At 41.0% G+C, this 16,143-nt stretch overlaps 2 protein-coding genes across 8 annotated transcripts in view; both read right to left on the bottom strand.

Annotated features, from left to right (window-relative positions):
* Positions 1–4,694: 4,694 nt before the first annotated feature.
* LOC121571921 (thyroid hormone receptor beta) overlaps positions 4,695–16,143 on the bottom strand; it is a 179,379-nt gene continuing 167,930 nt past the window's right edge. For all 7 annotated transcript variants that reach the window (XM_045222058.1, XM_045222060.1, XM_045222061.1 and 4 more), the window contains 3 exons: positions 14,551–14,697; positions 13,575–13,833; positions 4,695–9,299 (listed from right to left, as the gene is read on the bottom strand). In XM_045222058.1, coding sequence (XP_045077993.1) covers positions 9,058–9,299; positions 13,575–13,833; positions 14,551–14,697 — 648 coding nt within the window. In that variant the 3' untranslated portion in view covers positions 4,695–9,057. The remainder of the gene's footprint in view (positions 9,300–13,574; positions 13,834–14,550; positions 14,698–16,143) is intronic.
* On the bottom strand, positions 9,817–11,674 carry LOC121570990 (cyclin-dependent kinases regulatory subunit 2-like). Its single transcript, XM_045222420.1, has 2 exons — positions 11,127–11,674; positions 9,817–9,864 (listed from the first exon to the last, which is right to left on the bottom strand). The coding sequence occupies exons 1-2, from the start codon at positions 11,433–11,435 to the stop codon at positions 9,817–9,819; spliced, it is 357 nt and encodes a 118-aa protein (XP_045078355.1). The 5' UTR covers positions 11,436–11,674.

Raw genomic sequence — 16,143 nt, 5'->3', positions numbered from 1 at the left:
ATGGCCTAGTCAAAGCCCAGACCTCAATCCAATTGAGAATCTGTGGTATGTCTTAAAGATTGCTGTACACCAGCGGAACCCATCCAACTTGAAGGAGCTGGAGCAGTTTTTCCTTGAAAAATTGGCAAAAATCCCAGTAGCTAGATGTGCCAAGCTTATAGAGACATACCCCAAGAGACTTCCAGCTGTAATTGCTGCTAAAGGTGGCTCTACAAAGTATAGACTTTTTGTTGTTGTCTTATTTCTTGTTTGTTTCAAAATAAAAATATTTTGCATCTTCAAGGTGGTAGGCATGTTGTGTAAATCAAATGATACAAACCCCCCAACAAAATCAATTTTAATTTGAGGTTGTAAGGCAACAAAATAGGAAAAATGCCAAGGGGGGTGCAAGCCACTGTATATATGTACACACATATTGATCATCCTTGAGATGTTTCTACAACTTGATTGTAGTTCAATTGTTTGGACATGATTTGGAAAGGCACACACCTGTCTATAAAAGGTCCCACAGTTGACAGTGCATATCAGAGCAAAAACCAAGCCAAGAGGTCGAAGGAATTGTCCGTAGAGCTCCGAGACAGGATTGTGTCGAGGCACAGATCTGGGGAAGGGTACCAAAATATTTATTCAGCATTGAAGGTCCCCAAGAACACAGTGGCCTCCATCATTATTAAATGGAAGAAGTTTGGAACCACCAAGACTCTTCCTAGAGCTGTCCACCCGGCCAAACTGAGCAATCGGGAGAGAAGGGCCTTGGTCAGGGAGGTGACCAAGAACCCGATGGTCACTCTGACAGAGCTCCAGTGTTCTTCTGTGGAGAAGGGAGAACCTTTCAAAAGGACAACCATCTCTACAGCACTCCACCAAACAGGTCTTTATGGTAGAGTTGCGAGATGGAAGCCACTCCTCAGTAAAAGCCACATGACAGCCCGCTTGGAGTTTGCCAAAAGGCACCTAAAGGACTCTCATTATATGAGAAACAGGATTCTCTGGTCTGATGAAACCAAGATTGAACTCTTTGGCCTGAATGCCAAGCGACACGTCTGGAGGAAACCTGGCACCAACCCTACGGTGAAGCATGGTGGTGGCAGCATCATGCTGTGGGGATGTTTTTCAGCGGCAGGGACTGGGAGACTAGTTAGGATCGAGGGAAAGATGAACCGAGCAAAGTACAGAGAAATCCTTGATGAAAACCTGCTCTAGAGCGTTCAGGATCTCAGACTGGGGCGAAGGTTCACCTTCTAACAGGATAACACAGGAGTAGCTTCGGGACAAGTCTTTGAATGTCCTTGAGTGGCCCAGCCAGAGCCAGGACTTGAACCTGATCAAACATCTCTGTAGAGACCTGAAAATAGCTGTGCAGTGACGCTCCCCATCCAACCTGACAGAGCTTGAGAGGATCTGCAGAGAGGAATGGAAGAAATTCCCCAAATACAACTGTGTCAAGCTTGTAGCGTCATACCCATGAAGACTCAAGGCTGTAATCGCTGCCAAAGGTGCTTCAACAAAGTACTGAGGAAAGGGTCTGAATACTTATGTAAATTTAATATTTCCGTTTTTAATTTTTTGTACATTTGCAAACATTTCTAAAAACCTGTTTTTGCTTTGTCATTATGCGGTATTGTGTGGGGATTGATGAAGGGGAAAAACTATTTAATCCATTTTAGAATAAGGGTGTAACATAACAAAATGTGGAAAAAGTTAAGAGGTCTGAATACTTTCCGAATGCACTGTATATTCAAAAGTATGTGGACACCCCTTCAAATTAGTGGATTCGGCTATTTCAGCCACACCGTCGCTGACAGGTGTATAAAATCGAGAACACAGCCATGCAATCTCCATAGACAAACACTGGCAGTAGAATGGCCTTTCTGAAGAGCTCAGTGACTTTCAACGTGGCACTGTCATAGGACGTCACCTTTCCAACAAGTCAGTTCGTCAAATTTCTGCCCTGCTAGAGCTGCCCCGGTCAACTGTAAGTGCTATTATTGTGAAGTGGAAATATCTAGCAGCAACAACGGCTCAGCCGTGAAGTGATAGGGCACAGAAGCTCATAGAACGGGACTGCCGAGTGCTGAAGCACATAGCATGTGAAAATAGTCCGTCCTTGGTTGCAACACTCACTACCGAGTTCCAAACGGCCTCTGGAAACAATGTCAGCACAATAATTGTTTGTCGGGAGCTTAATTAAATGGGTTTCCATGTCCGAGCAGCCGCACACAAGCCTAAGATCACCATGCGCAATGCCAAGCGGTGGCTGGAGTGGTGTAAAACTCGCCGCCATTGGACTCTGGAGCAGTGGAAACGCGTTCTCTGGATTGATGAATCATGCTTCACCATCTGTCAGTCAGACGGACAAATCTGGGTTTGGCGGATGCCAGGAGAACGCTACCTGCCCCAATGCATAGTGCCAACTGTAAAGTTTGTTGGAGGAGGAATAATGGTCTGGGGCTGTTTTTCATGGTTCGGGCTAGGCCCCTTAGTTCCAGTGAAGGGAAATATTAATGCTACAACATACAATGATATTCTAGATTTTGTGCTTCCAACTTTGTGGCAACAGTTTGGGGAAGGCCCTTTCCTGTTTCAGCATGACAATGCCCCCGTGCACAAAGCGAGGTCCAATGATTTTTCGAGATCGGTGTGGAAGAACTTGACTGGCCTGCACAGAGCCCTGACCTCAACCCCATCGAACACCTTTGGGATGAATTGGAACCCCGACTGCGAGTCAGGCCTAATCGCCCCCAAAATCAGTGCCCGACCTCACTAATGCTCTTGTGGCTGAATGGAAGCACGTTCCCAAAGGAATGTTCCAACATCCACTCTTCCCATAAGATTGGAGGCTGTTATAGCAGCAAAGGGGGGACCAACTCCATATTAATGCCCATGATTTTGGAATGACATATTCGACAAGCAGGTGTCCACATACTTTTGGTCATGTAGTGTATTTGTGTTGTTTGCATGTAATAATTGCATTTTTGGGATTATCTACACTTTTCCATGTTAAACATGGAATGACCTCTGACCTTTTTGACATCAAGTTAAAACATCAGTAGGAAACACCACAACAGCATAATTGAGGATTTAATTCTACGGCTTTTGAAAAAACAACACTTCTCTGAGTGAGAAATTAAACTGGTGTGTGTCTACCATGCCCTTTCCTTCCTTAGTCCTTCCACTTTCTACAAAATAACACAAATACTTTAACAAACATGCGCGCACACATACACACACACACACACACTACAAACACACATACAAACTGCATCCTAATTATCTGCTTTCAACTAACCCAGTCTATGCCTGTTATGACCTGGGTGAAATGGCTGAGATCATTAAAGTGATGACCCCTATCAAATCTGGGCTCTAGCTCATGTCAGCTTGGTCTGAATCTACCTTAGGTTTCATACTGACCGAGGCAAAGCACTGAATTAATGATGGGTTTGAAAAGGGCAAAAAAGGCAGAAAAACAAGTATCCTGTGGCCTTGGCAATGTGTACAGGTGTAGGATCATAACTTGACCACCCTGTTGTGCAGGAAATGCACATTTGTAGTGTATTCACGGTTTAAAAAGGCTTCTAAAGTTTGTAATTTCCACTTTAAAATGCAAGACTTGATTTGCCCCTACCAAAAATGCATCAACCCCTACAAAAATGCCCATTAATTATAATCCACACAATAATTCACATATCCTGTTGCTGCAGGATTATTTTCATGCTGTGAGAAAAGGATCAAATTAAGATCCCACACCTAGCACTTCAGTTTCATTCAAGAGAGAGGCTTTTAGGGGCTCTGAGCCTTTCATGGATGGTGGGGTGTTTGCACAATTATCACATTGACTCATGAACTGAATTGTCATTAAACATTATCTTCACTGCAATAACTTGATCAGTATATAGTTTACTGTCGAAAACATAATCCAAAAATGGTGTGTGTTACAGGTTTCGGTTTCTCTGTTTCGAAGTTGGTTAGCGTGTTAACTGAGGCATGCGCTGATTGGAGTCACCTCCTTGGTCAGTATGTGTTACACCTGTGCTGGCGAGTCATCACATTAGTCAGGATGTGTTTCACCTGTGCTGGCCCAGCTGGTATTTAAGTCCTGCTGGCCCGGCGCAACAGTTGGTGAGGAGATGTTGGGAGAGCAACACTGCACGTTAGTAAGCCAGAGGTTTGTTTTCATTTGCGCGTTTAGTTTGTCTTCGCTGAGGTAAATTTAATGGGCACTCATGGTGGGTGTCTTTAGAAACCCCTTATTTGTTGCTTGTCAACTTTCAGTGGACGCCCCTTTTGAAACCTTTTCTGTTTTGGTTGTCGAAGTGACTTTTTGTTAGTTCCCTTTTCTGTGAGCGATTTTCAATTTGTCCTTTGGGAAAGGGGATACCTAGTCAGTACACACACCTGAATACATTCAACCGAAATGTGTCTTTAATCGATGTCATCGGCCCCCGGGGAGCATTTGTTGTTGGGGGTTAACTGCCTTGCTCAAGGGCAGAACTGCAGATTTTTTCCACCTTGCTGGCTTGGGGATTCGAACCAGTGACCTTTTGGTTAGTAGGCCAACGCTCTCAACCGCTAGACTACCTGCTGCCGTGGTGTGCGTGTGAGACGTTTTAGAAGAAACTGTTCAGATGACATTTTCTTAACCCCCTTTATTCTCAAGATCCAATTCACATTAAGCGCAAATGGCATCATGAGAATCCAAATTCAGTTATCTTTATTTTATTTCAACTTGTCTTTTCTTCCAAGGTAACCAAGTCAAAACACTGTCTGTCCAAAACACGTCAGATTCAACTCAATAGGCAACACTGTGTGCAACATGTTTACATTTGGTACAAAAACACATTACACCCACAGACTCCTTCTCAATCATCTAGACTAACACCACACACTAAGTACATTCTCTCACTCTCACTCCAAATACTTGTCATCCAATATTCTGGATATCATTGATAAACGTTTACTACATCATGAACCACGAATTGTTGGTATTTGTCTGCTAAAACAATAAGACAAGAAAACACAAGTAAATCATTTGTGAGTCGGATTTGCTTGGCTGATATTTGTGACGCTTTCAGAAATGGAGCTGGTCTTTCTTCAGTCTTTTTCCTGATAGTTCAGAGGCTGGTGAGGGGAGGACGGCTCATAATAATGAATGGCGTGAATGGCATGGTATCAAACACATGGAAACCAGATGTTTGCGTTTGAGACCACTTTTCATTTCTTATTCAATACAATGAGCCCGTCCTCCCTATTTAAAGTGCCACCAGCCACCACTGATATAGTTCCATACAGTAACCAACCAATATTTTGTCAAGGTGAAACTAACACTTCAATCTGTCTATGAATCTTATAGTTCATGATGTTCACGTAGTTAAATCTAAAACAGTATGTCGTTGTGGTTTTGCAATGAAATTGAGAGATTGTTTTTTCCATTTATTTACATAAAACAGTTAAATGTTCATACAATATCTGTAAAAAAATTCAGCAGTCTGAAAATATACATCCTTTTATCCTCTGTAGTACTGTAAAATAGCTTCTTTTCTATTGGTGCAACATTTGTTATTGGTTTGTAACTGAGTTAAGAGTGACCACTCTTTCGAGAGATAATACCACACTGGCGCTTTAAGAAGTATCTTGTGGAATAAGGTAACATTCGGCAGTGTGCATGTTTGAGATCGACTACAAATCACCTTGCATCACAAATAACTACTCATTATGTGATCAAGATTAGCCATTCTGCGCTGCTGTTGCCTTTCTCAAACGAATTGCCTGAAAAATGCTGATTGTCAAAACTCATTCCAGGGCTACTGACTTAGCCCGTGTCCCCGTTCAACTTGTGAACCAGGAAGTAATTGGACCCTGTGCCACGTCCTGTTTCCGATTACCTGTCTGTCTCTCTCTGATTGTCTGTGCATTGTTAACTGTGTGAATTGTGAGGTCCTAGTCATTCAAACACTGCAAAGTCTATTGCTTTATGAAAGGCATCACTTTTACAGAGAAAACACAAGCTGCTTTGAGGAGAAGTGTGAAGCTTGTAATAGTTGGATTTTGACGCAGTCTTTTTTTATACCTGTTGCAAACAAACCACAATATCATACGTTTTTTTGTTGAAATATACAACCAAAATAAAGAGAATATTTGTCAATCTCATCAAGTTTTTCTCTGTACCTTGCTGATGTATCATCTTTTTAGTTTTTTAAAAGTTTTAAATTAAATTAATGTTGCAGTAAGGGGTGTAATGGCTCACCAAACCCACGGTTCTGTATGTATTGTGGTTTTGGGGTCACGATTTGGTTGGATTTCGGTACAGCGGGGAAAATGAAATGCCAACAGTTACTGTAGTTAATTTTTGTTTATTTAAGAAAATACAAAGTGTTGGTATTCCTGATTCCATATATGATCAGGAGTTATATAATGCCTGATGAGAGCACAATCAGAAATTCCAACACTATTTTCTTAAATGAAAACACACGATTACTCATCAACAACACTAAAAAGTGCAATATACGTGTGAAATCAATATGTAAATATGGCTCAGACATGGTATATAGAAAAAATGTAAATGTATAACGTTTTCTTACAAAGAGAAAAATATGTGCAATTGTGACTCTCAAAGGGGGCGTGTCTGTTGCACGGTACTTCTCATTTCCCACTCCGGGGTAATGTGATGGCCTGTCACTGTTAAGTAGCTCTCTGTTGCCATGGAGGTCCATCCATCTGTAGTAAGCGCAACACAGGTTATATTGGCAATTCATGGACAACATTGGCTTTAGCTTGCTTATATAGAGCGGGTATATCTGTTTGCTGAAATGGGTGCGAGGGCGAATTTCGTAACGTGGCTCGAGCACTTTCATGAGGTGCTGAAACCCCTATTCTCAACCACCAAGAATAGGCGCATATCCGTGGCTATAAACATACCTATCGCTCTTATGTCTTTGGACCAGTCAGAATCAGCTGCGGGTGGCTGCTTGAATGAAGAGACGAAGTTGTGTTAGTGTTTTTTTTCATTTCCGTCTTGCTCGGGTGGTAGGAATACTGGGGCGATGTTGGCGTAAATGTGTCAACATGTTTGAGGTGTTGGCAGCTGCATAGGCTATTCTCGTTGAGCAGTGGCGATATACTCTCTGTCCATCGCCGTTGTAATCTACTGGGAAGCCAAAATGTTCCCAAACTGGAGATTTAAACGACGATGCTGCGCCTCACAAAAGAACAGTTTGAAATGCGCCAATTAAGATTCTCATTTTGATTGGCCTACAACGTGTGCAAAAGCTCTAGTTGTTTTAACGGAATAGCCTGACATGTTTTTCAGCTCAGATTTACTCAAGAGGCATACAACGCAGCGTAAGCATTGCCTATAGGCCTAGTATTAATTTTTTAAATATTGTTTTATGTATTCATTCGGGTTCACAGTGCGGACCGGACCAAACCGAGGTCCACATACCGAACGGTTCGGTATAAATACGTGTACCAATACACCCCTAGTGGCAGCGATTCTCTCCTCTGACTCAGAATTCCACTGACTGTGGTCAACATAGGAAGGGTTTGACCCCCTGACTCCACCCACATGTCATTCATACAGGCATGAATCAGCCAATTAGCAAGTATCATAGCAACAACAAGTCCTTATAGAAGCATCATCACCATGATCACTTACTGTAACTCACATGTTGAGAATATAATATGACACATTAACATCAATAGTTCAATAGTTCCCATGGGATCTTGAGACAGCAGGAGGAAGTTCTGCCTGCATCACAGCTCAGTGTCTGTCTGTCTATCTGTCTGTCTGTCTGGGTTGTCCATCTGCAGCTCAGGAACTACAGGCCATAGTGACAACAACAAGAACATTCTCTCTGTTTCAATAACGTTCTGTTTCATGATGCGTGTCTACACTCTAGAACGTGAATGAGAGCCGGAAGCATGTTCTATGTTCTAGAAGAAGTCACTGATCAGATCAGGTTTGAACATGCATCCTGGTTCCGGGAAACAATCCAAAACGATTGGATGAATTCCCTCATTTTTTGGGCACTGCATGAGTGGCATCATTCAAAAAAAGAGATAGTTATAGAATGGCTTTAATCTTTTTCCTGACTTCATGTGAAAGTGTGCTTTTATATCTGTCCTGATCATTTAGGTTTAATGGAGAAGAGGAGAAACAAGCCGTCTTTTAGCTCTTTCTACGTGGATGAGTTATTTAGTGTTGTGCCTTGCCATTGTTTTGAAATGTGCCTAGGTTTACTCAAGGTGGAGCTTGTGGTGTGAATCATAGAAACATCATTAGAATAAGAATAGCCATCCCATTACAAAACATTGACTGGAATGAGAATGTCTGTTCTACTATTTCTATTTCTATGGTGTGAATGATGTGAATACAGTAAGAGTGTATTTGAATGTTGCAGAATGGCAGCACTGAGCAGGTATATATCTAGCTCTCACAGAAGACCAGCACCAGAGGGACACCTATATGAAAGCTACTACACATCCTCTGACTGGGGAAGTCTCGTAGGAAGAGAATACGAAAAGGAAGGGAATGCAGGTTAAATGGCTTCTGCTGTCTGTCACTGTCTCGTACAGTACTGACCTTCTCAGGATTGGTGGAGTCAGTACTCAGTATTAAACTGGACTAAAATTAAACACTACACGTTGCATGGTTCATATGACTGACTTAACGAGCGCTGTCGACGACAACAACTAGACATAATCACCAATAAGCCGACTGACTGACTGTACAATTAACACAAAAAACCTATAGAGAAGTAACTGAGTAGAAGTGAAACATTTACAAAAGAAAAAACAAAAGAAAATGCTATTCACATGTACCCGCATCGTAAGGGATGGTGAAATCCATAAGACCTAGGCTGAGAAGCTAGGCTATACCTAAGCTATGGAATGAAGTGACTCAGTAGTGCTAATGAGAGTTCCAACAACGTGTCCCAAGATGCCTAGAGCCACTCTGAGGCCCACTGTCGTAGCCCCCGACAGGCGCCCACAAACACACACCCCGACAAACACACACACCTCGGCACGGTGTGTGTGCGCGTTTGTCCCTCCGTCTGTCCGTCAGTCCTCAAAGACCTCCAGGAAGAGTGGGGGGAAAAGTTCGTTGGGGCACTCCACCTTCATATGCAGGAAGCGGGAGGCGTGGCACGCCCCGATCATCCGCAGGTCCGTCACCTTCATCAGCAGCTTGGGCCAGAATTGCGCCACCTTGTGTTTACGGTAGTTGATGTAATGTTCAAAGGCCAGAAGGAACTCCTCCTGACAGCGCTCAATGCGCTCCACGCTGGTCAGCCCCGGACGGTCTGGGGATGGAGGGAGAGAGAGATGGACAGAAGGAAAAAAAGGATGAGTTTTCATACTGTACTGTATATTAGTACTGTCGCGTAGACATTTTTATACTAATCCAACCCTAATGTACAAACACCATCTCATTGGAGATAGACTCTATACCTTTAAAACTCAATACTTGTATTAATCGGATGTCCTGTAATCTGTCGCTAGCTTGTTTTAATCACTCCAGGGGTTGCATGTGCGATAGATTTACAGAACTTTCGATTTATAAAAGTATTGAGTTTTGAGTAAGTATGCTACAGAATTATTAGAACGAATAGCAGATTGGCTCGCATTTGCCATTGATTTCACAACTATAAAAGTAAATGCAGACAATCTGTGCATGGGGATATAATAGGAGATCGATGGCTTCACATAACAGAGAAGGCATTGTCTTAGAGACGGAGGGAGGGAGGGAGATGTGTGGCCCCAGCACAAAGCTATTGATTTTGAACGTCAATCTCCCGGACGGCTATTGTAGTCTCATCATTAGATGGTTGCCTTTCCAAGGGTGGGCTCTGTAATCCCTGATAATCGCTATGTGAAAGATTGGCTTAATGGGTTTAAAAAAAACTCTGGTGGAAGTTAACAGCAGTATTGACGTGTGACTGACTGTGGTTAATCACACACGAAAACAGGCCGGCATACACTGACTTACTGGCTTTGGGATTTACTGACTGTTTTACATACTTACCAAGGTTTACTGATTGTTTAATTGCAGTATTGACGTGTGACTGACTGTGGTTAATCAAACATGAAAACAGGATGGCAGACACTGACTTACTGCCTTTGCTGACTGTTTCATTGCTTACTGACTGTTTTGCTACAGGTCTCACAGGAGGCTGGCTGTTGGGTTTATGTGGTAAGCCACAGGAACTATAGGCTCTTTGCTAACAATTTATTGTATATGAATAAATATATATAATATATATATCTCAATATTGATTGTGTACAAGTTACTGTAAGTGTATATCATAAATAATAAGTAAGGGATAATCAAGGACGGGCTATGTGTTCTATGGAAAATAATGAACGACGTGGAACTGACCTTCCACGGAGTTGCATTATTTTCAAGCTTTTTAGCTAACCAAACCATCAGTCCTAGCTTGCCATTATGACAATCGAATTCAACAATGCCAATTTGTATTTTTTTATTTATTGGGGATCCCCATTAGCTGTTGCCAAGGCAGCAGCAACTCTTCCTGGGATCCAAACACATTAAGGCACTTACATTACATATAAAACAAAATATGAAACAGTATCAATCAATCAATCAATTTTATTTTATATAGCCCTTCTTACATCAGCTAATATCTCGAAGTGCTGTACATCATATAACATTATTACATCACTACATATCTACAATAGAAAGTGTATAATACCACCATACAACAATATTACAATGTACGTGTGTGTAGCGTGTGTGTGCTAGTGCTTGTGTGCGTATGCGTGTGTCTGTACCTTTGTGTGTCTCTTCACAGTCCCCGCTGTTCCGTAAGGTATATTTTTATCTGTTTTTAAAATCTGATTCTACTGCTTGCATCAGTTACCTGATGTGGAATAGAGTTCCATGTAGTCATGGCTCTATGTAGTACTGTGCACCTCCCATAGTCTGTTCTGGACTTGGGGATTGTGAAGAGACCTCTGGTGGCATGTCTTGTGGGGTATGCATGGGTGTCCGAGCTGTGTGCTAGTAGTTTAAACAAACAGCTTGGTGCATTCAGCTTGTCAACACTTCTTACAAAATTAAGTAGTGATGAAGTCAATATCTCCTCCACTTTGAGCCATGAAAGATTGACATGCATATCATTAATTTTAGCTTCCCGTGTACTTTTAAGGGCCAGCCGTGCTGCCCTGTTCTGAGCCAATTGTAATGTTCCTAAGTTCGGAAGTGGTCGCCTACACAGCAGAATGTGAGGCTCAGGTTCATGGATCATATAGTGCACCCATCCAAGAGACTGCTGCACTCCCATTCGCCTCCACTCATCCTCAGACATCAGGTGGGATTTGGGGACTTGTTTCACCATCTCCCGCGGCAACACAACATGTCTGTATTCATAGTGTTCGTCGTTATATTTGTCTGAGTAGTAGATTTCTTTGTGTGACATATTGCCAATAAATAACTTTAAGACAGTATACACATACAATTCCACTGCACTTTGTTAGCAAGTATTCCACGAACATTCCCACTGCTAGCTTTCTTCTAGCTTTCTTTTTTTTCTAGCTTTTTTTTTTTTTCTTGCTAGCTTTCTTGCAACACGTATGGTTAAGAGGGCAGAGCAACGTTTTATTATGGACAGACTTCTCCCCATCTTAGCTACTGTTGTATCAATATGTTTTGACCATGACTGTTTAAATTCCAGGGTTACGCCAAGCAGTTTAGTCACCTCAACTTGCTCAATTTACACATTATTCATTACAAGATTTAGATGAGGTTTAGGGTTTAGTGAATGATTTGTCCCAAATACAATGCTTTTAGTTTTAGAAATATTTAGGACTAACTTATTCCTTGCCACCTGTTCTGAAACTATCTGCAGCTCTTTGTTAAGTGTTGCAGTCATTTCATTCGCTGTAGTAACTGACGTGTATTGTCTTGAGTCATCCGCATACATAGACACACTGGCTTTACTCTAAGCCAGTGGATGTCGTTAGTAAAGATTGAAAAAAGTAAGGGGCCTAGACAGCTGCCCTGCGGAAATGCTGATTCTACCTGGATTATGTTGGAGAGGCTTCCATTAAAGAACACCCTCTATGTTCTGTTAGACAGGTAACTCTTTATCTACAATATAGCAGGAGGTGTAAAGCCATAACACAGAAGTTTTTCCAGCAGCAGACTATGATCGATAATGTCAAAATAGCATTGTATCTGGTCAAACTAAGGGTTGGTAACATGCTGATTGGTTGGCTATTTGAGCCAGTAAAGGGGGCTTTACTATTCTTAGGTAGCGGTATGACTTTTGCTTAAATTGAAGATATGGCAAATAGGAGTGGCAGTATCATCCGCTATTATCCTCAGTAATTTTTCATCCAAGTTGTCAGACCCCGGTGGCTTGTCATTGTTGATAGACAACAATCATTTTTTCACCTCTTCCACACTCACTTTATGGAATTCAAAAGTACAATGCTTGTCTTTCATAATTTGGTCAGATATACTTGTCATGCCTAAATTTGCTAATCTTGCCAATGAAAAAATCATTAAAGTAGTCGGCAATATCAGTGGGTTTTGTGATTAATAATGTTTTCAATTAGACTTTTGCTTTCAAAAGCAGCTCAAACATAGAACATGTAAGAATGAACCATAGCCTTTCAATTCTACCGTGCAAATATACTGTGTGTTATAGGGAAATAATGCACACTCTAGAATGCCCTTCAAGCCAATAAGAAACAAGTATTCAACAATGCCATGGTATAAACATCTATTAGCACATAATACCGCTAAAGCTACATGTGTGATTATAGATGTGTAATGTACGTTTCATGATATACCGTTAATGTAAATCCTCTTTCTACACATGGGACAGGGGTTAATATGGTGTGCTGTTAGACCAATTTTCTATCTGTTTGAACTCAGGGGCCTGCCGCTCTCTTTCCGTCTCACCCACAATATATTCCTATTTCCTACAAGTTCCTAAACTACTTGTAATGTAACCTACTTGTCATCTTGCCAAATAGTTCAAGATTAAAATGGCAGGTCATTACCAAATTATACCAAAAAAACAACACGAAATAGAATATTAAAGAACACTCTTATAGAAGTTTTAGAATTCACCCAATTTTTTATGTGGCACCTTTTAAAGGATATATTTGAATTAACTATCCGTAAAAAAGCAATATCTTCTGGCAGGTAGCTTAGTGGGTAAGAGCGTTGTGCCAGTAACCGAAAGGTCGCTGGTTCTAATCCCCGAGCCGACTAGGTGAAAAATCTGTCGATGTACCCTTAAGCAAGGCACTTAACCCTAATTGCTCCTGTAAGTCGCTCTGGATAAGAGCGTCTGCTAAATGACTAAAAAATAAAAATAAAAATATATTGTCAGCTTACAAGTGGTTAAAACTGCTGCTGGACTGTGGCCCCTCAGTTTCAATGGCCATGACCCCCTCGCCCTTTAAAACACTTTTAGAAGGTGTATTTGTCATGGTGGTGATATAACCCATAAGCCTGCGTGTAGAGAAAACAAAGGGCTGGATGTCTGGTAGTGTGGTGACGCAACAAGTGTGTGTGTGTGCCGGCAAGCTTGTCTCTCTCTCACCGGAGGACAGGAGGATGACGGCCTGTAGCAGAGCGACCTCAGAGTCGTCCAGGTGGAACGACGACAGCGACACGCCCAAATCAAAGATGGCGTCCGACACCACACCCAGGCCTCCGTTCTTCAGCTGGCCGCGGGTCACGGCCATCTCTCCGTTAAGCGTCAGCGTCTCACTCTCGGGGTCGTAGCGAACGGCCGCCCGTAAAGACATGATCTCCATGCAGCAGCCTTTCAATAGGATAATCTGGTCTTCACAAGGCAGCTGGAAGGAGAGAGACAAACACAGAGAGCAAACATTGTTATAGATTTTTTATTGATTTATTTGCACATAAAAGATGAACGACTGATGTGATTGTAAGAATTAAAAGGGAAAATAGGAGAATGCACAGGAGAGGTAAAACTCCAGAAATTATGTTAGAACGTTTATGTTCACATATATTAGTAGTGTTAGCATTTACTACAAACTGAACTCTGTACATCCCAAATTCATTAGAATTTCAATTTAGTTTATTATATTAATAATTATGTTGATTTTGTTTAGCTTTACATGTTGAGACCATTTCTATTTCTGTTTTAGTATTAGTTAAGGTATTTGATTTTTTTTATATGAAAGACAAGTAGAAATGTAGCACTAAACAAAAACATAATTCACACAATTTATATTTAACTATAAACTAAATATTGAATTCATTTTACATTTTTTGTTTGAACATTTTCTCTCTTTTAATTTTTTATTTTAGTGAAATTGCTTATGTTGTTGATGTTTTTTTTAAAATTGAGTTTGTTTCTGTTTAAGTTATTGTGTTTTATAACCAATATCTTTATTGCCATCCTCAATGATAAATAATTAGGAAATCAATCATATGAAAAGAGAACAAAAATATGAACCCCCCCCCCAAAAAAAAATATATAGCTTGATAATAATTTAATTTTTTATTTCAGTTTCAATAAAGTAAAACTACCTTGCTTACTTACGTACCTCACAGAACATAGGCAGCTTTTTGGCAAAGTCCACCACTCGGGTAATGGCGGGGGTGATAATTTTTGTAAACTGACTGAAGGCTTCTATGTCCACTTTGCTCCCTTCAGGTGCATTTATGACCGGTGCTTGACCAATGTCCTCGGGCTGAAATGACAAGAAGAAGAGGGAGGATGTAGGTACGTTCAACAGGGCTAGACAGGGACAGACTACTAAAAGACCACAAGACAGAGGGTGCGTCTGAAATAGGGTGCAACCTATATAGTGCAGTACTTTTGAACATAGGTCAAAAGTAGTGTACTATCTAGGGAGGAGGGTGATAACTCAGACGCAGCTAGAAAGATAGACAAACAGACCACACAACACAACACGTTCTCCTCTTTCTCCTCTAAGTGTGAGACAGGTCAACGAGTATAACAGCATAACACGAAAACAAAGTGGACAGCGTTTCCACTGTGACCGTTGTTCAGGAGGGAAAAGGAGGAAAGTAGGGAAACTTAAAAAGGAGGGATAGTGCAAAGTGCAAGCCATTAATTTTCTCATCCTCAGTTGGCAGAGTCTTTGACTAGGGTTATCCACTGATACGGTATTATTATTATTATAACATATTCAACTACTTGCCTTCTGACCAGAAGTGACATAAGAGCACTAGAGAGAGTAGAGTGGTCCTCTGTAGCTCAGCTGGTAGAGCACAGCGCTTGTAACGCCAGGGTAGTGGGTTCGATCCCCGGGACCACCCATACACAAAAATGTATGCACGCATGACTGTAAGTCGCTTTGGATAAAAGCGTCTGCTAAATGGCATATTATTATTATTATATTATAGAGTGAGCGCGTAAGCAAAGAGCCCAGATTGAGTTGAGTAGCAGAGGACAAAGCACTGTGTACAGCACCCCCCAGCTTCCGTTGCTTTGGCTTTAAATCAATAGGCATATTGATTAAATAATAAAACACAATAATAACATTATCCCTTTGAGTCCTTCTCCACTGTATGCCTTTCAACTGTCACAGCTAGCGGAGAACTAGCTACATACTGTATACACAGCACTTAAAGCTATATGGATCATTCTAGAGAAGTGGTTCAAATTGCTGTCCCCAGTCAAAAAATGATTTAAAAAAAGATCATCTTCAAACTTAAGACATTTATTAACATCATGATCTATTCTAATTCATGCCAAGGCAATAACACACATATTGTTAAATTAATATAGTACAAAGTCATGGTTTATATACCCATTTCTATTGAGAGGTGGCTGTACTCCACCCTGACTCCTAAAATTCATGTTTGAAAATAAAGCAATCCATGATTTTTGTAATATTTTTTACACTATTATTTCACTAGAACATATTGAGTTGTTTTATTATTAAATTGAAAGATACTGTTCTAATTATTTTAGTTTCTTATTTAAAATATATATTTTTTCTTTCTCTGAGAGAAAAAGATTGCCCACTTTGTACTGTATGTCGCTACTGAAACACTTAAGTCACATCCCTACAATTATAACCAGGAAATGGGATTGCATCCCTCTCCATCATGGCCCCATGATGTGTCAATACCGAACATATAATATAAAAAATATATATGTATGGTGT

The sequence above is a fragment of the Coregonus clupeaformis genome, chromosome 8 (genome assembly GCF_020615455.1).
Source record: "Coregonus clupeaformis isolate EN_2021a chromosome 8, ASM2061545v1, whole genome shotgun sequence".
Classification (NCBI taxonomy): domain Eukaryota; kingdom Metazoa; phylum Chordata; class Actinopteri; order Salmoniformes; family Salmonidae; genus Coregonus; species Coregonus clupeaformis.
The sequence above is the reverse complement of the archived record's forward strand: the minus strand, read 5'-3'. Positions and strand labels throughout refer to the sequence as shown.